At 34.3% G+C, this 27,040-nt stretch overlaps 1 protein-coding gene and 1 pseudogene across 3 annotated transcripts in view; one reads left to right on the top strand and one right to left on the bottom strand.

Annotated features, from left to right (window-relative positions):
* Positions 1-27,040, bottom strand: part of TMEM135 (transmembrane protein 135) — a 260,464-nt gene that overhangs the window by 8,776 nt on the left and 224,648 nt on the right. For 2 of the 3 annotated variants that reach the window (XM_007168482.2, XM_057553679.1), the window contains 6 exons: positions 15,881-15,922; positions 12,767-12,913; positions 10,199-10,268; positions 6,834-7,001; positions 1,844-1,907; positions 793-869 (listed from right to left, as the gene is read on the bottom strand). In XM_007168482.2, the coding sequence (XP_007168544.2) occupies positions 793-869; positions 1,844-1,907; positions 6,834-7,001; positions 10,199-10,268; positions 12,767-12,913; positions 15,881-15,922 (568 nt within the window). The remainder of the gene's footprint in view (positions 1-792; positions 870-1,843; positions 1,908-6,833; positions 7,002-10,198; positions 10,269-12,766; positions 12,914-15,880; positions 15,923-27,040) is intronic. The other variant, XM_057553678.1, reaches the window with a different exon arrangement.
* On the top strand, positions 2,246-2,977 carry LOC103018793 (dihydrofolate reductase-like; annotated as a pseudogene).

The following is a 27,040-nucleotide window of genomic DNA, read 5'->3' as shown; positions in this document are numbered from 1 at the left end:
AAAGAAACTGAACCTGAACTTGCTTAAGGCTCTGGATCTAATTTACAGTTTACAGACAATACGTGAGTTAAAGCAACATGTTATAACACCACCAGTGAGGATGCAATCAGCAAAATCCACAACGTGGGAAATTCCAAAGAACTAATAACCTAGAATGTCAACAAATAAATGGCAAGGAAAAAAAGAAAGGGGGAAGGAAAGAAGAAAGGGTGAGGGATAACTATTATAAACTAAAAAGAGACTTTGGATCTCAACTAAAACAAAGGGATTGCAAAAGACATTTGTGAGGTAATATTGAAAATGTAAGCTCTAATTGGATAACGATAATATTAAAGAATTACCAGGTTTTTAAAATGTATGACATGTATTTTGATTATACCCTGATGGCATTGGTGATTTGTTTGTTTTTAAGGAGTCCTTATCCTTTAGTTTTATTTTTTAAGGACTCTTTCTCCTCAGTTGTTTATGGATGAAGTGATTTGATCTCTGGGATTTGTTTTAAAATAATTTGGTACTTGGGGGTTTGGAGCAGTATAGGTGAAAGGAGATTGGCCAAATGCTGTTAACTGTTGAAGCTGTATGATGGGTATATGAGGGTTATCACATTATTCCTTCTATGCTTGTGTATATTTGAAAATAACACAAAGAAAAAAGAAGAAATAGGAGAACTGACTTTGTAAGTACTTTTGTAGGATTAGAATTTGCTTTTGAAACTGGGATATATATTTACTACTAAAGCAGCTAAAAAGCTCTGTATCCTTTGGTTGTATGTGCTTAAAAATGTTTGCTTACCTCTACCAATTTGGAAGCTAAATACATGGAAATTGTTGTGCTTTTATAAAACATCATTGATATTCCCGCCAAAAATCCTGAAACAACAAATAAGGCAAAACTGATCAGAACTCAAAGTATTTCTTTGTTATTAAGTCACTCAGAAATGTTGATTCACTTAAATAGGAAAGAACTGATTTGTAGCACTGCCTTTTGTTACAACAAAATCAAGGACAGTAATATAAGTGATGACATTAAAATGGGGTGAATTCTTATTTATTATCACATATTTTTAAACTTAAAAATTGACCTTTAGAGTTAGGAACCACAGTTCTGATACACATATCACAAGAAACTACATTCTAAATTTAACTTTTAAAAACAGCAGTGGTCTTGCCAAATACAATGATTTTTTAAAATAATTTTTTAAAGGTTACTGGTATCATTTCTGATTTTAAGTGGAAATAGTCATTCATCTATTCTCCTAACAGCTCAAATTATGTTTAGTGCTGTCATCACACTTCCCTCCATTGCTTTCATTCTATAAATGGAAAACCAAGGTGGTAGGAGGCCTGGAATACTAATAGTAGGGATATTACTAATAAATATCTGAAAAGTTGTCTATTTAACTTAGTACATATACTGAACTCACAGAAAATGTTTAGTTTTTATTTTTATAAAATTACTTGAGTTCCTAAAAAAATTATTATTAAAAAATACATCACTTGCCAGTGGTAAAATCAGAATATTTTAAGAAATCTAATTGCACTTCCATTAGTTATATAATATTTTAAGTCTTTATGTTCTTTTGTGACACATTCCCTAGAATTTCTGGCCCGTAGCAGGACAGATACCCAAGTCATTATATTGCCAACCCAAAACATCAGATGGCAAGAGAGCCTTGATACGTTAAACTTCACAAATATAAAATGTTTGTACTAGTGCCTTAATGGGGATTCTATTACAGAGAAAGGAAGATACAAAGAAATCAGATGAATTTGAAAACCATGTCTGCTTCATTCCTACTATTGATTGATGCAATAGTAATATATGTATTTTATCATTGCTTTACCAGCTATAATGGCATGCAGTTCATCATCCAGATTTCTGACCCAGCGCAGGAAGCAACTAGTACCCTGTATCAAGAAGAAAATACAATGACTTCAGTTGTTTCAGTTCTAGGAAAAAAATGCATGTAACATCTGTAATGGGTGAGTCATTAGCTGACCTTGGAGGCAAATTGGTGATCTTATTTAAATCAAACTGAATGTATGATTGGTAAAATTATGAACAGTAACCTGTTATAACGTTACTGTTTGGATAGACCCTATTAAGAAATGATACATAAAATTTTCATTGTAATGATTTTTCAAAATGAATTCAAAAATTCTACTTTTGTTTAGATGTAGAATGCTGGGAAAAGTATCACTCCCATTCTAACAAGGAGAAAAAGCTGGATAAGCTACAACTCTGTCAAGTCAGAATCCTATACTTAGAGAAAACATTTTTCAATATCAAGGTGAAATAAAGACTCTCTCAGAAATTTCGCACCAAGCTGGCGGGTAATCCCCATGTCGGTGTGACGTGCTAGCTCGGAAGTGTTTTCTGCTGCTGTCATGGTTCGTCCGCTAAACTGCATCGTTGCTGTGTCCCAGAACACAGAACATTGGCAAGATGAGATCGGGGACGAACCATTGTCAAGAACGGGGACCTGCCCTGGCCCCCGCTCAGGAATGAATACAGGTATTTCCAAAGAATGACCACAACTTCTTCAGCAGAAGGTAAACAGAATTTGGTGATTATGGGTAGGAAGACCTGGTTCTCCATTCCAGAGAAGAATCGATCTTTAAAGGACAGAATTAATATAGTTCTCAGTAGAGAACTCAAGGAACCTCCACAGGGAGCTCATTTTCTTGCCAAAAGTCTGGATGATGCCTTAAAACTTATTGAGCAACCAGAATTAACATATAAAGTGGACATGGTCTGGATAGTGGGACACAGTTCCGTTTACAAGGAAGCCATGAACAGGCCAGGCCATCTTCGACTATTTGTGACAAGGATCATGCAGGAATTTGAAAATGACACATTTTTTCCAGAAACTGATTTGGAAAAATATAAACTTCTCCCAGAATATCCAGGTGTTCCTTCTGATGTCCAGGAGGAGAAAGGCATTAAGTACAGATTTGAATATGAAAAGAACAGTTAATATGAAAGTGTTTTCTGATCTATTTCAAGCCTCCTCCTCCCCCCCCCAAAAAAAATTATGTATTTTTTGTTGTAAAGACTTTTGTTGACTTTAGATCTATGGATAATTATTCCTAAGCAAAGTACCTTTATTCCCCATTAATCTTAACTAGACTGTATCAGATACCATTTGTGAAACATTTCTTGCTGTAACTGCCTGAATGCCCATCAAGGGTCAAGAATAGGTTACTAGCACCTGCCTAGGGTAGAATATCTACCAAGACAGCCCAAAGTGGGAGAGTCCCCTGATAGCATACGTTGAAACCAGAGCCTATAGAGCTAGGAGATAGGCAGATGGGTCCAAAGGTCAGAAATGGATTATAAATAGAAGAGCTAGCACTCAGTTATTAAAATTAGATCAAAAGAGGGACTGTGAATTACTCTATATCACACTTGTGAAAAATATTCTGTTCACTCAGACCGGGAGTCAATAAGTTGAGAACTCCAGGATATTCCACACGGATAGTAAAGAGGCAGGTATAACACTACATTTTCGGTGGTTAAAGGAGAAGGTCTGAGACCTTAAAAGACTTTGTTTCTGCTCTTCAATGAGATTCCATGGGATGTTACAATGATAAAACAAGAACTGGCTGCTCTTTACAGAAAAGAATAATCTAATATCAAGCATAATGGCTAAAATTAAAAATTCAAGGAGGTAATAAATTCAGAATGAATATTGCTAGAAACCAAAATTACTAAGTTAGAAACTAAACTTCACAGAATTAAAAAATTAAAATTAAAACATGTTTTACCCATCATGTTAGCAAAGATTTAGATTAAGTATCCAAAAAAAAAAAAAGATCATTTTCTGCCTTATAAATTGGGACAACCTTTTTAGAGTGTAAGTTAGCAATATCAATTAATATTCAAAATATTCTGGGTTTGGACCCAGAACTTCCACTTCCAGAAATTAATCCTGAACAAAGAAATGGACCCAAGAGTATTTGTTGCAACATTTTTTTTCAAACTTGGAAAGAGCCCAAATGTTGATAAATAAGAACTAACCAATATGTCTATAAAATGTAACATCTGCAGCAGTTAAAAAGGACAAAGTACTGACAGAAAAACACCAAAAATTGCTAAGCAAAAGAAGCAAATTGTGTATAATACTCAAAATGTTTAATAAATGTTAATGTGTAGGGGAAAAAAAAAAAAAAAGATTCTCTCAGACAGATAGAAGCTGAGAAAATGCACCACCTGCAGACCTGCATTACCAGAAATGTTAAAGGTCGTTCTGCAGGCAGAAGGAACAAGACACCAGCTAAAAATGTAGGTATAAAAAAAGAGATGAAGAGCTCTGGAAATGGTAAAATGAAGGTAAATTTAGAAGACATGTTTTTCTTATCTTTAATTGTTATAAAAATGAATCAACTGTCTAAAGCAGTGGTCAGAAAACTATGGCCCACTAGGCAAATCTAGCCTGCCAACTGTTTTTACACGGCTCATAAGCTAGAATATTTTTACACCTCTCAATGGATAAAAATTAAAAAAAAATAATATTTTGTGACATGTGAAAATTATATGAAATTCTAATACAGTGTGCTAAATTTTTATTGGAATACAGCCATGCTCATTCATTTATATATTGTCTATGGCTGCTTTTACACTATAACATCAGAGCTGAATAGTTATGAGTGAGACCATATGTTCCACAAAGCTTAAAATATCTACTCTTTGGCCCTTTACAGAAAAAGTTTTCTGACTACTGGTCCAAAACAAAAATAGCAACAGCATATTGTGGGGTTTATAACATATGAAAAGATAAATGAATTGCACAAAGGATGGGAAGGAGGAATTACAAGTATGATGTGGTAAGATTCTTACACTATACTGAAGTGGTATAATATTATTTGAAAATATTGACCAATAAATTAAAAATGTTTATTATAAATGTTAAGACAATCACTAAATTTTAAAAAGACATATAAATAATAAGTCAATAGTGATGATAGAATATAAAAAATACAAAAAAATTAATATAAATTTAAAATACATAAAAAATACCCCCAAAATCCAGGAGACAAAAGAGGAACAAAGAAAAAAATGGAACAAATATAAAACAACTAATAAGAAAGTAGATACAAACAGATATAAACTCAACTATATTAAATGTAAAGAGTCTAAATATACCAATTAAAAGACAGTGATTACCAAAATGGATACAAAAGTAAGAACCAACTATATGTGGTCTAAAAGAAACCAGCCTTTAAACTGAGGTCACGGAAAGATTAAAGAAGGAAAATATACCATCAAATATAATCAAAAGAAAACTGGAGTAGCTATATTAATAGTAGACATAGTAGACTTCAGAACAAGGAATATTACCAGGATAAAGAGGAACATTACAAAATGGAAAAAGGGTCAGTTCACCAAGAAGACACAGAAGAAATAAGGTTTGTTTGCCTGACCTTCTCTTAATTACATTCTTAGGAAGATGCAAAAAATTGATAAATTTTTCAGAAATCACATATGGCTTTGGAACATGCTGTATGAATATTTTTTATAATAGATTTTCTGACCCAGTTGCATTTTCCTTAGTTTAACTACCATTAGTTTATATTACCTAAGCAAATAAGTAGCAAAAATGTAAACAAACAAAAAAGCCTATGCTCTCAGATATGCTGGATGGTGGAGAATAACCAACCTGGGCTAAAAATGTTGGAGATAATCCACATATAAATATTTAAGAGTTTATCTTAAGAGTAAATACAAACTCTATGACACAAGAAATGAAAAAGAATGTGAATATAAACATATTATCACCAATATTCTGTCCTATTAACTCTTGTATATATTCAAAGATATAAGTAATGCTTCCTAGTCAAACCATATTGAAAATGTTTTCAATGTTAGTAATATTTCATAACAAATGATTAATTAACTATAGTTTATGCCACTTTTTCCTTTCCATTTCAAAATACTTTCTCCACATCTACCTTTTATAGGTAAACTTTATCATAAAATGAAACACAACCACCTTATCCAAAATAATTCCAGAATTCAGTTTTTCCCAGTATTTTCTTTTAACAACTGTGTGTGTGCACACGCACACACGCATGCACATGCATAAAGGTCAACCTTAGTTAACACATTTTAACCTTTAAATTTTGAATATAAATTTTAGATGTTTAATAAAATATGTCAGTAATATGATTTACATATTAGTGATTCCCATTAAACAAAAGGCCATTACTTCAAACTGCAGAGTGCTGTGTCACAGATGATCCCTATATATGTGTTTAGGTGGGTGCTTATTATATATGTGTGGGTACATTTATAGGAACATGCAGAAAGAGGTGGAAGAATGTTAACTTTGTTTATTTGAGAGAGTATAGTAGAAAGAGTGAGTGAGTGGGAGATGGAATATAAGTCATTGCTTATATCAGTTACAACAGAAAATCCTTACTGTTTCTATCAAAGGTTGATATCAGCTAGGAGGGTCTGAAAATGTTTAAATTAATAATCAGGTAGTAAAGTTATTCAGAAAAAACAAATAGATACATCACTTTTGATGTTAGAAATATCAAGAAGTTCATATTTTCTCAGTGACTACATTGTTGAAAAAAAGAAAATGAGTTTTTGAAAATCTTTAATATTATGTATAAATGCAAATATATCTACACTTTCAAGCTTTAAGAGAAGAAGTATCTCCAGCCTCTATTCCCAACATAATGTGCATATTTGGTGATGAGATATTTACAAATACTATAGAAAGAAGCATTAAAAAAAAAATGACAGATGAGTTAAGGCCGTATCTCATTTTAACAATAGCCATGTTATTTATTTCCCACTTTTCTTTCCTCTTCTGAAAGCCTTACCTTGTATATACTAACAAAAGAGCCCAGAAAAGCTCCGAGCTGGAAGTTTTCTTTATTGTAGAAGAGAGAAAGTAGCCGGGATGGCTGTGTAAACAGATGCCTAAATGCAGAGGGAATCCGGAGGCAGCACTGGATCAAGTATCCCACGCTAAACATTCTGATAAAACCCTAGAGAAAATTGGGAGGAAATTCTGATTTACAACCAAATTTTGAAGAACAACAGATATAAATTTTATTGTTGCAGAATCAAAATGGAACTAAAAATATTAAGACAAGTTTATATCACAGCCATTTTCAAAATTAAGTCCTAAACCTCAAACAATTTTAAAACAATTGCCTTAAAAATAAGCGTGAAATCTTGCAGCAAACATACTTTCTATGATTTACAAAGGCTTAAAAAGTCTCCCAAGCACTGGCCAAGTCTATCTATGCACCAAACTTCTACTTCTTGACATTTTGTTGACATAACTGGGATTTATAATCCCTAAACCACAAACAGTCTTAGAAACAAAAGCACTGCAACTCCAAAAAAAATAGTTAACAAAACCAAATGCTTTTGGAAATTTTAACAGAAAATGCCTCTTAATCATTAGTTTGAGCAGAGATTCTTTTGACAGAAAATAATTGTATTATCTGTTTAGACCTTTGGTGTCAACTATTTAAACGATCAAGTTTAAAGAATTTTCCAGGAAAAGAAATAATTCTATCTAGGTTTTTACTTCTGTGCTCAATGTGTCAAGCTGAAACATCTCTAGGGAATGGCAGCTTTAAGGTAAACTAAACAAAACCTGAGAAAGCAAATTTGCTACAAATCCACATTTGCTGTCAACATTTCTCCATATTACCTGCAACTATCTACAGTGTAAAAGGGAGGAAGGATGACTAATGTTGGTTAATTTCATTTCACTCTTTAGGAAAATGAAGTTTGATGTCACTTAAGGGTAAGAGACTGAACAATTCCAGTCATCTCGAAACAAAATGTTATCAAAAAGAATAGTATTTTATACATGATTCAACCAATACACTGTAATACTGATCTCCCATCCTCCTCCTCTTTCACCCCCACTGGAATGGAAAAACGTCTACATTCTTAGCAGCGTTTGCTGCTAAGTTTCAAACGTCAGGCTTGTACCTTCTGGATAGCAGCCTTCTTTTTTTTTTTTAAAAAAATTGAGTTACTATGAAGAAACATTCATTAATTTACCTGAAACTACCTAATACCTGGTTAAAACATGAAAATTAAATTGTCCAAACAATTAGCATGACTTATCATGCATTTGCTTAACTGAAACTGCCTAGTGTTTGTTTAATGCATGAAGTGGTCACACCTGTATCTTGTCACTGATAATATCGTAATATTAACCTAAGGGTTCAAAGATCACACTCATGTTCAATCATTTCACACTATTTTCAAGAGATCTATTCATCCTTCCATCCATTCACCCTTTCACGTATTCAGGAAAGATTCAGTGAATGCCCCTCATGTGCTGAACATCACACTAGATGCCGGGGATAGAGTAGTAAAGAGGACACAAAGCCCCTGCCTTCATGGAGCTTCCATGCCCATTAGAGGAAGAGAAAATCAGTAAACAAATAAACATAAAGTAATTACAGATTACAGTAAGTGTTGAGAAGGAAGTAATCAGGGCACTGGGAAAGAAATTAACAGGGCACCCTATATTAGACTGAGTGGTAAGGGAAGGCTACTGAGGACGTGACGTTTAAATAGACACACAAGAGAAGGAGCTGGCGTGAGAAAAACATTTTGGGTAGCTTGGACAAAAAGCACAAAGCCAAATAAGAGACTGGCAGGTATCAACAAAAAGTTCGTGTGAATGGAGTATAGTGAGTTGGGGGGAATGTAATTCATCTGAATATTCACTCAGGGGTATGATTTAACATGAGGTGTAACTGAGTCCATGGAATAATGAGGTGCACTGTCAAAATATTTTACTACACTTGTGATATAAATTCCTCACCCACAAATCTCCAAATAATTCTACATTCATGGACATAATATTACAATGTATACATAAATTAGTAAGTTTATAGTACTGGTACACGCTTGAAAGAATGACTACATTTTTTTCATAGCTCAGTAATTCTCACTAACTTTCTCGTATACTTTTTAAAAAATATCACCTCTCCTCTCCCCCAGATTTCTCAAATACCTCTAATTTAGTCAAAATGCTTTTCTTAGTTCCCCTCCTGAAGTTTCCCCTTGAACTAGAATTATGTCCAGTTGGAGGGAATAATAACCCTCTCTGGGAGCTGGTAGACTTTGAGGCAGCCGGCAACATTCTTTTTTTTTTTTTTTTGCCACTTTAAAAATGGGGCAGGAAATCAGATTTGGAAAGAGTGTGTCAGAAACTACTTCACAACTCAAAAAAATACTCTACTGCTTTTACCCCTGGTTCTGTCTTTGAGTACTTTAAAGGTAAGTGTTGGCTTGGGTGCGTGCCACCATCAACACTCGGCCACAGGCATTCACATTCATAGGCACTAATGTGATACAGTCCCTCCCTTTCCAGAGGGACGGTCAGGAGGCTGTCTTTCGGGGTGCTGTACAACTCTGCTCTTCTCATCATCAATAAAGTGGGGATCAGATGTTGTAAGGAAGAACATAAATTTTCTAGAGCATCAGGATTGTTAGAGCACCGTCCAAAACTAAAGAACTTGTAGCAGATGGTACCACCTGTGACGGACTAACTGCAATGAAAATTAACTTCCTTCTCAGAGCTGGGGGGATGGGGGGATGGGGGGCGGTGGCAGGCGTGGGATGGGGGATGGGGAGGGAGCACGGCCCTGGTACACTAATATATTAGGGAGTGGGGAATTTATGTCAGTGGGCATAACTAACTTTCTTAATGTAGAACAACTGTGGACATGCTCCAGTTACCTTCATGCCTTAAAAAATGTAACAGCTTTACAAGTCCAAAGCCAAATGCCACTGTCCCAGATGGTACGGTGTATGTGTGTGACTGCCCATCCCCTAGCACACAGCACAGTCCAGGGGCCTTGTTCTAAGATCTATTCTAATGAGGATACATTGCAAAGTACAAATTTTAATTTTAATTTGACTTTATTTTTCTCTTTTTTGTTGTTGTTGCTTCACCTTCTACTTTGTAAGTTTTACATTTATTAAGTAAGCTAATGTAAAAATTATTTAACAAAGGATCTGGTAAGTGAATACTAAAAGCTGAATTGTTATCTATTTCTCACAAGTGTCTTATTCTTCAAGTCAAATGCAAAGAATGATAGCAATGATTGTCAACTTTTCCATTTACTTTGAAATTATGTTTTAATAAGTAAGTTTTTTCTATACATATTCCCTGTGGTTATTAAAGTAGATTTTATATACTTACTTTAATGCAATAAGAGATGCAATTATCCTCATAGTGTTTGCAACATCTATGCCTTGGTCCATGCTTACATCTGAAATTAAACCAAAAAAACTAATATAATTAAAATGTGTGTGTGCGTGCATGCATGTGTGTGTGTGTGTGTGTATGTGTTGATCTGCTTAAAACTCTCTAACCAAAAAAGGAGAAAACATTATCAACTCGTTTCTAAATGTGTGCATCTTTTGATTTCTTAGGACATACAGAAGCAAAGATAACAGATTTTTTTCCCCTTTGCTGCTCACCATTTGACACACTGTATAAGATATGTGACTGCAGTCAAAATACTTGAATGTGGAACAGAAAAGCCATATTGGTAAATATTTGTGACTAAATATGAAAAATATGTATATGTTATCTCTATACTCTGCCAAATCTTTTGGAAGCTTTAAATCGTTTATTGTAGCGTATAATGGTCATAAATCATCCATGACGTCAGTACTTGAGCAAAAATCATAATGAGAATGTGCTCAGGTTACAGGAATTTATACTTAATTATATTTGAGAGAAAACATCTGGGAAAGAAACATGATATAGTATTAGAATTTAAAATTCAGTTTTTAAAATAAATATAGAAATAGAACATGCAGGAATTCAAAAGTAGGTTGTGATTTAACTGTAAACAACTTAGTCTTCCAGTGTTTAATAAACATTTCTGCTGGGAGGACTACTATTCAAGACACACTTATTTTAGTTATTTGGTATGTCTACTCCAGGACTATTTATTTATTCACTCCAGGGGTAAAAAAGTAAGTAGAATATCTAATGTGGGTTTAACTCTCCCCCTTTCTCTTTGAAGAGTTCATGTTCCAAAATAAGCAGTCTTTATAACTCTTTCAGAATACAATTAATTAATTATCTTCATGGTTGGAACACATTAACTCTTTCTTGTTTATGATAATAACTTGCAGAGTGATATCCTGGCTCTCTAATTCCATTTGCAAATTGAATATAAAGACCTTCTCCGAAATTCAATGCTGCACTGCAGCTGGAATATACAGGCAACCTTTCCTAGTCAAGGGTGACAGCAATAGTTCATTCCTTATGTCGTTAGAATGATATGACATATCTGGTCATGCGAAGTTGTTGAGTGATTAAAGCTAGGGGCCTGAAAAGGGGTGAATCAGAGAAGGACTGCCTTATGTAAACCATCACTCTTCATACTTCTAAGTGTCCTCTTCAAAGACATTTCTCAGCCATGGCTACCAGAACTACACAGAAATTGTTAAACTCTCTTTGCTAGTGAAGTTAAATTCTCTTATCAACTATACTGTCATTTAGTCTTTCCTGGTCTTTCATTAAAATGGCTTCCCAAGTGCTGGATTGCCAGTCTCCTATGTCATCTGCTCTGCTTCTATATTATCCTGCACCTGCTTTCACACCAGTGGACCCACTGAGGCTACTCTGACAAGTTCTGCCATGGCCCGATCAGCTCTGATACCCAAGGCTTCATTCACCCCCGTCACACATTCTCTGCATTCCCCTATGATTCTTGTTGACATGATTCCCATTAACAGGATCCCCTACATCACACATTCTCTGCATTCCCCTATGATTCTTGTTGACATGATTCCCATTAACAGGATCCCCTACCACAATTATTACTGCCGTCTACCACCCCTTTCTTTCCTTTTACCTTCTTCTGTGGTGTACAGAAGAAGAGACAAAGTCTTTAAATTCAGTAAAAGTTTTGAGTACCTACTCTGTGCTCATGTATGTGAAGCAACTCCTATGTTATTTCATTTAATGCACGCAACACTCCTTAATAAAGTTAACTGATGAGGACTTTAGGATGCAGAGTGGTTAAATCACTGTTCAAAGTCCCAAAGCCAGGAGGGGCAAAATGAGTCAAACACAGGTCTTCAGATTTCTTAAAGGGCAACAGCTTCCTGTAGTTGATCCCCTAACTTTCTATACTGCCTCCTCATTCTACACTCTCTAAAATAGCACTACAAGATCATTTTTATTGGCTGATATTCTAATTTTAAACCTTTAAATTAATTTTCTTAAATATCTTAAATGCAAATGAAGACTTATTTGTATGAAATAGACTTCTTTGTATAACATACAAATAAAGATTTCTTATTTTATTTCCAAAGCCCTAAAAATTTCCACTCTTGCAAAATATCCTTCACTTAAAGTTTGCTCCTTATTATATCTATATCTTCTTAAATCTCGGAATTTTTCTTTCTCCTTTCCACACTTGAAACATTCGATTAGCACATATTAATCTGTTTCCTGAAGTTCCCTATTCTAGCCTCCTGCAACTCTGCTTAGTTTGAAATAGAAAAGTATTTCGATTTCACGTAAAACTATTTTAAAGGCAGATAATGGTCTATAGTCCTGCTAGAAATAATAAACAACATTCACTTGCCATCGTGTGCCTTTTTATAAAACTCTATGCACAGTTTCTGGTAAAAAAAAAAAAAAAAAAATTATTACCTGAAAAGAAAACAAAAATACCTTGGCATGGTACAAATGTTATATAAAATGGTGACAAAATGTGCTAAAATATCAAGATAAAGAACTCACACTGAATCCACAAGCTTCCTGACTAGAGCAATTATATTCGTTCCTCTTGGTTTTTCCTCATGTTTCTCAGTCTTTTGTTCCACTTTTGCATATGCCGCCTCTGGTGAATAAGAATGTGTGGGAATTTCTTCCTTCCCAACAATGAACCTAAAGAAAAGAGCACAATGAGAGGCATTTTTCCCCTTAAAAAAAAAAATCAGTGAGAAAATAAACTGATTTTGTTTATATACAAATACACTGTGGACAGTACCTTATCATTTGAAATAATATTTTCCACAATTTATATAAAACTAGTCATCCTTTAAAAAATAGGCTTTTGAAATCTGAATACTCAGAAAATGTTAATAGCTGTTTATTTAACAGTGCAGGCATCTTAAAATCAAATACAGCATAGCTCTTTGATGAAACACCCTTTTAACTTAAGTCACCGCTTTTTTAAGGTATTACACAACTTAAAAGTTTTTTCAAACAAAAAAGCAGATGAACTATTAACTGGGATCTACTAGTTAATAACAAAATTTCTATTTTTTTCTCTAAAATGTACCAACAGTTACAATTGAAAGCATTTCTCATTTTTTTACTCTAAATTTGTATCTAACGTCACTTTGAGTCATAAAACAGCTGCAGTGCAGTAGGTGGTCATCTATATGCACATGAGAAATAGAGGGAACTAAAGAATGAGAATCAGAAAGTTGGTTAAGAGTCTGTGTGTCTTCCCCACATTATTAGAAAATCTTAAATTTGATGTTATTCTAATCTACTTACTTCTCTTTGGAAAAATCTAATATCCAGGAGAAGACACCGTTCCTGTATCATCAAAACTGGACTATATTTTTCCAAAGACAATACAAAGAAAACATTACCAACCATTAGATATCACTCAATCAGTATCCTTTATCAGAGTTTTCATTTTTGCTGTTTTCACCTTCACTATAAGAGTCACTGCTCTTATAAAGAATAACTAAGCTTTCCTTAGCCAATTCTGCCTGCTGAACCTTCAGAAAATATCACAAAACATAGATAAAACAGGAGACCAATAACACTATACTAAAATTCTAGAACATGGGAACTATGGCAAATTTAAATACTCGTGAAAGAGAGAAAAATTGTTACTATCAACAAGTGCAACCCATCTCGTTAGGACAAACTTGATAAAACATCTAGTTTACCAAATTGTAAGGGGCGTGCAATGAGATTGTTTGTCACCAGATGGCAGCTGTGCCTCCTTGGTAACTGCTGGTCCAAAAGAATTTGGTTCCTAATCGTGGGTGTGAATGGAGACTTTAGGGTCTGTACTACTGCTCTTTATAAACAAGGTAAAACTATGCTAGAACAGACACAATATCTCTCATACCTTTCCTAACACTGAAAGGAAAGTGTTGCTATTTTGGCCAGGACCTACCATTTGGATTAGAGCTCACTTCCTTGGAGAAGCTGCCCCTGCCCCAAGCTGGAGTGAGTGAGCCATCCTTCCTTTGTGCTCTCACAGCCCAGTGATCCCCCAGTACTGGAAGCACCTTTTTAGTACTTTCCCTCCCCCACTAAACTGTGGGATCTGTGAGACTATATATACCTTCTTTGTTATTATATCCCAGTGCCTGGCATAGTGTCGGGCACATAATAAATATTTAGTTAACACCTAGCAAAGGAATATAGTAATAGGGAGCATTTTCTGAGCATTTACTTCATGACAGGCACAGCACTGAGCCATGGACAAAGATTAAATCATTTAACCCTCATAGCAAAACACTATGAAGTAGGTACCATACTTTCCATGACAGTTAACATGAAAAGGCATCTTGTCCACAATCAAAAATATCAGTAATTATTTGAACCCAGAACTGTTTAACTCTAAGGCCTGGGTTCTTAGTCACCAAACTTTGTACATTATTAACTATGTTTTAAACTACGATGAATCAGCCTTAGTCTACCTTCAGATTCCTGCACTGGCTCTTCTCCCGTGGTTCTCTCCTTGACTCTTTCTATTCCCCTAACTTCCACTATTATCTTACAGAACTAGCAAGAGTGAATAACTATTTTTCCAGAATATTTTCCTGTAACATAGAGAAGATGTTAAGTGCAAATAGTCCAAGTCAGCTCTTCATTATAAGTGGATTTGAAGAAAACATACACAAATATCCGACACATTCTGAGTTTTGGCAAGGATTCTGGGAGTCTAAGGAAAGATGCAGGAACAATGGCAGAGTTTTCTCTCTAGGAAAACCAACTTTTGATTTTGTTACCAACTTTCAGTTTAAGTTGAAACTTAATTTAAGTGAAACTTAATTCACTTAATTTAATTAATTAAACTTTAATTAATTTAATTAAGTTTAATTAATTAAACTTGATTTAAGTGAAACTTAATTCGCTTAATCTGTGAATTACACAGAATCCTATGTAGCCAATGCAACAACAAAAAGCTATTTTCTAATAGGTTTCATGATCTTTTAATGAAAAATATGACATGAAATTACTGCTGTGTTATGATTTAGTTATCGTTACCAAAGAATTTCCACAACCAAAAATACTCTATTCAATAATAGAGAAAGTTTAATTTCCTAATGTATGTGAAAATGTTTGGTGAACTATAAAATTCAACACTAATGCTAACCAACATCTCTACAGTATCAACCACGTGCCAATTACTGTGATAAGAGATGGGCTACGAGGTGAAAAGAAGACTCCAGTGACTCTAGTGAAGCCTTATAATACAAAATGTGTTTGACAATGCATGAGTCCTGCCCTAACAAAGCCCGTAATCTGGTACCACACAATTAAGGGCTTCATTTTCCAGTAATTGTTCATGTGTAGCTTTGTCTTTCCAAGCTCCGTAAACAGAGAGTTCTTGTAATCTTCTTTAATACCCCACACTGTAAGGCACATAATAGGCCCCCCAAATAGTGGCTGACTGACTGATTTTTAGGGGGAAAATTAACAAATTACTCTGTTAATGAAATGTCCACAAAGCCACTTTTGTGACTTTTAAAATTGCTTGCAACTTAAAAATGGAGTCAATAAATATTTATTACAATTATGTACGATGATATTACTTTTTAAAAAAAACTTAACTTGTAAATTCTCTTAACATAAAGATAAATAAAATAGGCAACTTACCTAAGTGCAGAGAATGTAAATCCTTTCAAACCATCTTTGCACCTAAAACAATAGACATTTACAATGATAAAATAACTTGTTTTGAGATATAAAGTAGTAGTATTAAATAGCTATTAAATTTTTTCCTGAAAATGATTTTCTTTTAAAGGTGAAACTCTTCTAGGACAATGATCTGAGCAGTACAAATGGTCAAACAAACAACAAACAATGAACAAGACATCTTACACAAAATGATTAAAATGATAATGCCTTCCCATGTCGTATTAACATAATTTAAGGCTCAATTCTCAGATTTGCAGGTTGAAGAGAGATTTAAAGTAAATCTTCTAAGGGATCCATGTGGACTTAAAATGAAGGCTGGGAGCGGAGTATTCTTCATTCTAGCCAATCCCTGGGGGAGCAATTTGTTGTGAAGAGAAAGACCACATACACCTGCTGGGTATTATGTACAGGTCAATTCAAGGTCCTGACTTCTTCTCCCTATTTATTAATTCAGTGAATGCAGAGCAATGTAGAGTTGGCAGGCACAAAAAGGCTTCAAGTTTAGTTAACAATTTTAACTTCTGAGTAAGCCCAATCCGAACAGATAATGTAGCAAGAGGAATAGGGGGTGGAGGAGGAGAGCACAGAGAGAAGATTCCAAATATTATTGAGTGCTTACTATTTCTGGGCATTGTTTTGGGCCCTTTATATGTGTCGTCTCATTCAATTATACCACAACTCTTATGAATAGGTGTTTCTCTACTCCACAGCTGTGCAGAGGCCCCCCAGATGTGGGAACTTCCCCGAGGTCACAAAATAAATAGTAGTCAGAATTCAGGAAGAACAAAAAAAACGACTTTATCTGACTTAAAAGTTATGGTTTTCTCTTATACCTCCTCCTAAAACAGTGTATTCCTTTTAACTGGGGAAAACTCAAACTACATGGCAACTGGGGTAGTGGGGAGGGGGGGATTCTCACATCTGCAAGAAGTATTTAAACAAGATTTTAAAATGGGGGCATTACTATCCTGGTCTTAATGGTCTGCTCTATAGGTATGATCAAGTTACTAGAGAATCTTTGGGTATCTAGTATCAAAATTCCTTGGAGAAACTATAAAGATTGGTGATATAATGATGCTCTAACATATGTTAATATTAGACACTGGATATTCTCGGACAAAAAGTACAGCCTTAAATCTAACTGGACAATTCTTTCTGTATGCCTTTTATATGAAAGGTCACAAAGGAGATGAACAAAAATATAAGAAATCTATCTAAAAATTTTTAAATATACATTTTTATTGGAGGACATATAGAATCTCAGGAAAAAACTTAATCCATGTGCACTGAGATGTTTTAAAGCACTTAAGAATTCAATTAAGCAACATAATCTACTTTGTGGTCATGTTAACAGTGAGAATGTAACCAGAGAATTTAGCTAACATACTATATAATTATCTACTCTGTATAGAATGAGGATAAAGGCAAAATAATTCATATGTTAAGCTTAAAGTGTGCATGGGAAAATTATAGCATTAAAATTCTTAAAGTTATCTGTTTCCATCTGAAGAAAGTGTTTCTCAGTAATTTAAAACCCATAACTGAGTAATTTCTAGATAGGTGGGGTGGTGAGGGGTTAGGCTGGGAGTCTATTGACTAGAAAACAGAAAGCAGATTGATTAAAAGATTATGTACAACTGGGAACAAATTTTGGCTCTGGTATGTTATTATTAAAAGATAGCCATTTGTCTTTGTGCAATGTTGAATAGATAAAGGATTCTGACAACTTGGTCTGGTCAGGATTGCATATTTGTGACCTTAAACAATAAATCTAACTGCAGACCAAACATCAAAAAGTAGCTTTCAAATATAAAAGGGCATCTACAAATGAATTTGCAATTTCATTATGATGGAAGTTTGGTTCTTTCAGCAGAACCCTGTGGGAAGCACTTCATATTGATAGTCTTAGCATGGATTCAAAAGGGGCTATTCTTCTTTCCATTCATGTGTATAAGGTCTGTTAATGTAATTGAGGGTCAGATGTCTATGTCAAAAGGACAAAAAAGTAATTATTCCCAGAAAAAGAATCTTTAAAATAGTAATACTGCCCTGCATTTTGACACCGAAAGTATTGTCTGAGCCCTAATCTAACTATGAAACACTATTGTAATCTATGTTAAATGTAAAAAGTATGATATAAACATAAAAATTTATACAAAACAGAGCCCATTAAAAGGTGCCTCACTATTTGATGGATTCCATTATTATAATGTAAATCAAATCACATTCTCCATTCATGTATTAAGGCTCGCTGATTTATTCAACAAATATTGACGGAGTGCCTACTATGTGCAAGCACTGGTTTAGGTTCTAAGGATGTAACAGTGGACAATATAGAATCTCTGCTTGCTTACCACTGACATTCTAGAAGGGGGAGAGATAGGATAAAAAAAAAAGTAAGTATGTCATGTGGTGATAACTGCTATGGAAAAAAGCAAAGCAGGACAAGGGGAGAAACAGTGATCAGGTTGGGCCTTTTGTTTGTTTGTTTTTAACATAGTGTAGTCAGGAAGGGCCTCTCTGAGAAGGTGCAATTTGGTAATTTGATCAGAAACCTTACTGAATTGAGGGAAGGGCATTTCAGTCTGAAGGAAGAGCAAGCACAAAGCCCTTGATAAGGATTCTGCATGGCATGTAAGGAGAACAGCAAGTGCATTACTGCAGCTGGAGGGAAGCAGTGGTAGGAAATGAGGTCACAGTAATAGCTGTGGAGGGAGTGAGGGGTCTACAATTCCTGTAGGCCCTGTAGGCATGGCAAGGACTTGGGAAGGTTCTCAGCAGAGAAGTGACAAGATCTGTCTTAAATTTTAAGATAATCACTTTGCTGGTTCGAAAACAGACTACAGGAGGGCAAGGTTAGAAGCAAAGAGGCTAATTAGGAGGAGAAATGACTGTGCCTGGACTAGATCACAGTGGCAGAGGTGGAGGGGAGTGGTAAGACTCTGAATGTATTTCAAAAGCAGAATTGGTGGAATTTCTTGATGGTTTGAATGTGGGGTACAAGAGAGAATTTACAAATTATTAAAATATTTTTGGTTTGAGCAAATGGAGGGATATAATATCCATTTATTGAAGTGAGAAAGACTACAAAAGAAACAGGTTTGAGGAGAAAAATCAAAATTTTGTTTTAGATATGTTAAGTTTGAGATGCATGTGAGCTATAAATGGAAATGTTAAGGAAGCAAGCAGCTGGCTGTATAGATGTGGGCTCAAGGGAGAGGTCTGATTCGTTTATAAGTAGTACTTAAATCCATGGGACTAGATACAATCATCTAGGAATTGTCAATAAAGAAAATAGTCAAGGACTGAGTATTTTTTATTCCATCATAACCTGTAATGCAGAAAATCTTTTCTATAAAAGAAAAAAATCATTTCTCCTAATAAATCCATTCTCTAATATAAAGTCTCATTTTAATTTTTTGAGTGTGCATAAAAATAATTCATTTAACTCACGTATACATAAACTTTCCTATTAAAGTCAGTCTATGCAAATGACATAACTAGTATGACTCAATCCACAGTTACTGAATCTCTACATTTGCAATGTTCTGTGCTATGTACGATACAAAACAAAGCCAGGAGAGACAAAGAGGAAAAAGAATTTGCAGCATTATATCAAACAACTTAGCTGATAAACAACTAATCATAGAGGGTCAGGTTGGAATTACATATTATATACAAGAAAGTATAAAGAAGTTTAACATTATTATTATTAGAATAATTCTCTTGGTCAATGCCAGTGGGAGAGAACCCACTAAGATAATTTTTTTCAATTAGAAATATAAATGATAGTAAAATGAACAATTTTGCCCCAAAAGATTCTTTATCTCATTCTTAATTTCCATGAGATACTTCTACCTTTATCACAACATTGTACCAGCAGATGTCACTAGTAAGCCATTTTTGGAAAAATTTCTGGCTCTTTGATGTGGTTTCTATATCAAACATTTTGTTGCACATTTTCATTTAAAAACAAATTCACAGGCATTCAAAATATGAATTTTGAATAAATTTTAGTTAAATTGCATTAAATTCCCCCAAGTAAATATCATAAATATGAGGCTTGTAACAATAGGTGACATTCCTGTTCCTATTATTGCATATAGTTATAAAATCTCTAAGAACACCCTACCATTTGGCACCAACATATAATTTGATGGTGTAAATGTGCTGCTTTATTATATGCTTTCTAGTAACCTGAAAACTCTGAGAACTATTTTGACTCCGAAAATTTTTTTGTCTAGTCGGTTTTCATTTATTTGGTAAATATAATAGATATAAAAAAATGTACTTTTATAAATCTCCTTTTACATATTTCTAAGGCAGTGCATGATGCTATGGAAAGACTCTTGATATGAACAATGAAACAGATACTAGTCATAACTTCCCTATCAACCTAGAGCAAATCACTTAATTTAAGGGCTTAATCTCATTGCCTCCTAAAAAAGAGCCTGGAAGTAAACGACCTCCATAACTGGCTCATTAAATGATTTCTAATTCTCAAATTTCATCACTTACTATAATTTTATTTAGTGACACTATTATTATTTGAAATAATAATGGAAAATAAAAATTATTCTAAATCACTCAGAAATAATGATCTTACTGACGTCAAGAATTTTTTAAAAAAACAGTAACATACAAGCAAAACCCTGAATTTGTTTTGAGATTACTGGCTGCTACTAATATTATTTCATTTGCTTATTGCTTTATAAAACTTAGACATGGAACTTATTCCTGGCAAAGGTTCAAAGACAACCTTTTTCTTTTTTTTTGAAATTAAAGCCTTTCCACTTTTATTGGCATTGATAAATAATATCAATCAATTCACTGACAATATGAGTCTTTGAAATACCTTTTGCTGGGCAGGGGGATAGGACTTATTCATCTAATTAGGCACGTATCTCCATTTTAGAAATAAAATATTTTGCATATATTTTTCTTTGTAATTAAATCTAAAAAAACTGTAGAATTGGGGAAAATAGCCTTTATAACCCTTTAGAAAAAAACAACCTTTTCTTTTTTAACTTTAAGATTACAAGACGAACTACTGAGATGATATATACACTACAGAAATGCTGTTAAGTATTGATGCAACAAGTAATTCTACAGATATAATCTCAATAATGATAAAAGATTACATTATTGCTATACGAAGCATCAATGCTAAAATATTATTATTAATGATAAAATATAAAATGCTGTTTATTATATACTATAGAAAGTTAGAGAAAGTGGTCAAAAGGATACACCCCAAACAGTTGTTAGCAGGCTACCTATTGAAGTAGGATGGGTTAAAAGACATGAAGGAAGAATAGAACTTTTTACTCTCTATATTCATATATCATTTAAAATTTTTTACAAGTATACATTTAAATATTATTTGTGTAGTTTGTTTAATTAAAAACATCAATATCTGAACATTTAGGAACAGATTAAACAGTGTAAAAGTTACTCATCTCTATTTCACCAATACTATAGCAGAGAACATAAGACTCGGTCAACTTTACTAATAATACTACTGTAAAAGTTTTGCTAGAAGGCATAAAGTTACTAACGGAAACAAATGATATAGATAGAATTTTCTGAAACTATGATCCCAGTGAACATGGATAACTAAGTGACTACAATGACAAAAAAAGAAACATTCATTAAGTATCAATGTCAGAGTTCTTTTGTCCTTTTTTACTCATTGAATTGGTTAGAAGGAAACTCACATATTGGTTAAATATTACAGCATCTATCTTTATTCACTCTACAATCATTTATCAGGCACCTAACATACAGAAGACACTGTGCTGCAGATCATTTAAGTAATGCAAAGATAAATTATATACCATCTCTGAGCATTAAAAAAGATATCTGCATAGTTATGTATATGTTTGTCAAATAAATGAAAATAATCTTGGCTAAAACTTCTGGCACACAATTTCCTGTATCAGTAGTGCTTTCCAAGAGCTTAATTACTTTATTTGCACTTTATGAGTTCAGCTTCAAATTTCTTTAGTCCTGCATTTTACAACATCTATCTCCTTAAAGTATTTGATTTGAGAAAAGTAGTATGGATCTTCTTCCACTTATGACGGAGATTATGTCCCAATAAATCCATCCCAAGTTGAAAATATCATTAAGTCGAAAATGCAGGGCTTCCCTGGTGGCTCAGTGGTTAAGAATCCGCCTGCCAATGCAGGGGACACGGGTTCGAGCCCTGGTCTGGGAAGATCCCACATGCCCTGAGCAACTAAGCCCGTGCGCCACAACTACTGAGCCTGAGCTCTAGAGCCCGCAAGCCACAACGACTAAGCCCGCGTGCTGCAGCTACTGAAGTCCGTATGCCTAGAGCCCATGCTCCAAAACAAAGAGAATCCACTGCAGTGAAAAGCCCACACACCACAATGAAGAGTAGCCCCCGCTCACCGCAACTAGAGAAAGCCCACGTGCAGCAACGAAGACCCAATGCAGCCATAAATAAATAAATAAATAGATAGATAGGTAAATAAATTTTTAAAAAAAGAAAATGTATTTAATACACTTAACAAACCAAACATTATAGCTGAGCTTAGCCTAGCCTACCTTAAACGTACTCAGAACACTTAGCCTACAGTTGGGGAAAATCATCTAACACAAAGCCCATTTTATAATAAAGTTTTGAATATCTCACATAATTTATTGAATATCATATGGAAAGTGAAATCCAAATGGTTGTATGGGTACAGAATGGTAGTAAGTATTGGTCATTTACCCTTTTGATTTGTGTGGCTCACTGGGAGCTGCTGCCCAACATCAATAGGGAGGATCATAACAAACACTGCTAGCTTAGGAAAAGATCAAAATTCAAAGTATGGTTTCTACCAAATATGCAATGCTTTGACACCATCGTAAAGTTGAAATATCCTAAGTTGAACCATTGTAACTCAGTGACCATCTGCATATGCAAAAGCACAACTGAAGATACTAAAAAAAAATTGGCAAAAACAAAGACAAATTGGATTTAAAACAGTCGTGCACACTGATGATTATTAAAATATTCTATTCTATTGATTATATCATAATCACCTAAGTCATTCAGAATCAAAAATAAAAGTTACATTATTATAATATGTGAACAAAATTATTTAAAACAGAAAATGCTTAGGGACTTCCTTGGTGGTGCAGTGGTTAAGACTCTGCACTCCCAATGCAGGGGGCCCAGGTTCGCTCCCTGGTCAGGAACTAGATCCCACATGCATGCTGCAACTAAGAGTTCGCATGTCACAACTAAGGAGCCTGCCTGACGCAACTAAGGAGCCCATGTGCCACAACTAAGGAGCCTGAGAGCCGCAACTAAGGAGCCCACATGCTGCAACTAAGACCCAGCACAACGAAATAAATAATTTTTTTAAAAAAAGAAAATGCTTAAACTTCAAGCATATTGGAGGTATGAAAAGAATGACATAACTTAATTATAAATAACAGTTACAGACAATAGCTGGATCTTCAAAATTTTGATTTGTCTAATTATGTAATTATCATTGGTACTAAAAACAAATACATTTGGAGTGCATACAACTGAAAAGTTTAATTTAAAAGTTAAAAAAAAAAGAATGCCTATCTAAATGCCTTGAAGTTTTGTTTCACAGTTGTCTTCATTATAAAGAAAACACATACCATTTTATATAGTTTTTTTAAGTTAAATTTTTCTTATTTTGTTTTTAAGATCCCACATGAAAGAATAAACCACTTTTTCTAATCAATTTACCTAACCTGTTTTCAGGTGTAGAAGCTTACCTTAGTACTCAGCTATAATTTAGTAACTGAAACTTGATCAACAACTATAGATTTTGATTGACACCTGTTTATCATAAGAATATCGGAAAAATTGACATGGAATTAATTTAAAGATTTTATTTTAGTTTTGTTTTTAAAAAAATCTTCAGTGTCCTAATCACATATGTACACTCCAACAGGTTAAATCAATCATTTCAATTTACTACTCAGAAGCTGTGATGTGCAATTAAAATACACTACATTGCTTACATACACACAACAGGTTTTTCCTCTTAAGTCTACTATTGTTTGAAGAATAAAACAGACTCAGAGTTCGGTTTCAACCCACATACGGCACTTAATATGAGAAAACAAAATAACTAATATTATGTTCCTAGTTTAAGAAAGCTCACATACAAAAATCTGAAATTGGAACAGCAACAGATGAAGAAATTTGTGGAAGATTATTTTGTTTGCTTCATGAACACATCATATATCTTCCAAATAATTTTCAATTGGATTCCTTTAAATAGTGAATTTTCCCAGTACGTTAAAAATATTATTTTTGATTCTGGTAAATATTTTACAGTACATTTATTTCATACAGAATGGAACACTGGTGCTTAGCTTTGTTCTCAATAACCTAAGGAAAGCTGCTGAAGCAAGGCAGCAGTTATGGGTAATCAAGTGTGATTGTAAGTCCCCAGATGATTATTGTGTACTTTTTTCTAGTGTGTCCTAAATACAAATTGGAAACATTTGGATTCAAACTTACAGTAACAACTCCAATAGAATCAGATTTCTCCTTAAACTTGGAGAGGCTGGAACTGCTTTTGCTTTAAAATCCAAACTAAGGAAGGTCATGCTCCAAGCTGTCTTCAATTGCTAAGAAACCAAGAATCACCTTCAGACTGTTTCTAAAAGAAATGTTAATTAGGATGAATTTCCCTCTCAAAATGAACTGGTAATAGCAATGCTAGTCGAACTTTAAAATACTTGTAAAAAGAGCAGATTTTAGCTCCAATGGACCTAAACTGTTTGCAGTTCCAAAGGAAATGGCACATGTTTACACTTGACAAATTAACAATAGGCAAAAACCAAATTTAAGATCAAAATGGTGCTTTATATAAATTCAAGAAAAAACTTAGCAAGTTTCTTAAAATCATGGCATTGCTATGGACAAAAATTATTTACATTAAACAAAATTATAACCACAATACTGAACCAATCTATTTTTTAAAGACCTCAAGATTGGCAAGTATTTTCATTTTTTCCCCTCCTATAATGGTTGGGAAAAGGATGAAAACAAATGTTTTCAATTATATAGAATCTTTGAATCAACATTAATTTATTTTCAAATGCACATTGGTATCTGTCATTAAAATAATATGGCAGTTGGTTTTCATATTGAACAAAATGAGCAGCTATTAGGCTATACTTTTTCATAAAGTTATGCTTATTTAATATCAAAGTTCAAATCTAAAATAAATAAAATATTTTGCTCCATCTCCGGATAATGGAGCAAAAACAGTATTTTGGATGCTTTTGGAAAACTATAATTTTTTGATTAACTGAGGACTATAGAGTATCCTAACTTTAAAATAAAAATTTTCGTTTAGGGGCTTCCTTGGTGGCGCAGTGGTTGAGAATCTGCCTGCTAATGCAGGGGACACGGGTTCGAGCCCTGGTCTGGGAAGATCCCACATGCCAAGGAGCAACTAGGCCCGTGAGCCACAATTACTGAGCCTGCGCGTCTGGAGCCTGTGCTCCGCAACAAGAGAGGCCGCGATAGTGAGAGGCCCGCGCACCGCGATGAAGAGTGGCCCGCGCTTGCCTCAACTGGAGAAAGCCCTAGCACAGAAACGAAGACCCAACATAGCAATCAATCAGCTAATCAATAAATAAATCTTTAAAAAAAAAAAATTACAAAAAGTCTTGAAAATGTTTATTAAAAAAATTTTTTTTTCATTTAAAAACTACAGTTTACTTCATTCATCTCAAAGATTATGAACTTAATTTGTGTTATGTATGACAGAAATTGGGCAAGTTAACATATTGGAATCTTCCTGGACTATCAATGGTACTAGAAAAATGAAATATTGGAACTAAAGTAACCTGAGAGAATTATATTTTACAGATTAAGAAACCAAGGTCCAGGGAGATTAAGTGATTTGCCCCCAAACAGAGTTTGGTCCAAGACATCCTCACACAACAATAAAATCATTTTACACCCCAATCAACTAACTCTCTGTGCCTGCTGGGGTCTCACTGTGGAGAAGAAATACTACAGGGAAGAAGAGGGGTCTTGGGCTGTAGGAGAGAAATCACAAATCACCTGAATGAAGGGAGAGAGCCAAATCCTTCCAACTGACATTATGCAAAGACTTTACAAGGGACGGAAGAGCATGGATAGTTTTAAAGGAACCAATTTCCTGTTCCTCTTTTCCACATGTCCTCCCATCGAAACATGTGGCCTGACTTTGGTCAGGACTCCATGCTGGCTTCTCTCATGCACCTCCGTCTTCACAATAGTTATTTTTTGCATCAGTCTCTCCAAAATTTCCTGGACAATCACAAGGCCGACCCTTGGTATTAATCTGCCACTTTTAGCAATTTAAATTCCAAAAGCACCTCAATCCCAGACATGAGTACAAAAAACAGGACTGAAACGAAGCTTTATTGTGTTTTCTATTATACACTACATAAGAAATTGGACTTCTGAAAGAAATTCATGAGATCACTTCTTCCTTTTCTGTCTCTCAGTAGCAAACTGTGTTAGTAGTTACTTTCAGACACATTTCACACTTTCTCACCTCCCTCATTTTGGTCACCCTGGTCCTTCCATATGCAATCCCCTCTTTAACCACCCTCCCTTTTCAAGAGAATTCCTACCAAGTCCATCAGGGATGGCAATTTCTCCCACAATTAGATGGGTCTGTTTCTTTCTCAAACTTCCTTTGCTCTTTGTATATTTTTGGCAGTTTTTTATTTGGCTCTGGCTAATGTGATAGTAATATCCATAGTTATCTAATCCACTCTTCCAAATATAGGGTTTCTTATGGTATTTTGTGTGTCCATGTCCCAGAAATCAAAGGCAGTTTATAGAGTTTACTTCTTTTAACAATGAGGCTGGGAAATATTCTGCATCTTGTTATCAGAGCATTTACTGTGTAATTAAGGTATCTAGAAATATAAACTAACAGACCGTATTAGTCAGGAAAGGATAGGTCAGTGTTTCTCAAAGTGTGGACCACTTGGAACACCATCAGCATCAGATGATAATAACTTGTTAGACATAAAAATATTGATTGCCATCCCAGGTCTACTGAATTCAGAAACTGCAAGAGTGGGGCCCAACCTGTACAATCTGCG

Source organism: Balaenoptera acutorostrata, chromosome 9, assembly GCF_949987535.1.
Source record: "Balaenoptera acutorostrata chromosome 9, mBalAcu1.1, whole genome shotgun sequence".
Lineage (NCBI taxonomy): Eukaryota > Metazoa > Chordata > Mammalia > Artiodactyla > Balaenopteridae > Balaenoptera > Balaenoptera acutorostrata.
Note: the sequence above shows the minus strand (reverse complement) of the source record. Positions and strands in the feature narration are given on the sequence as shown.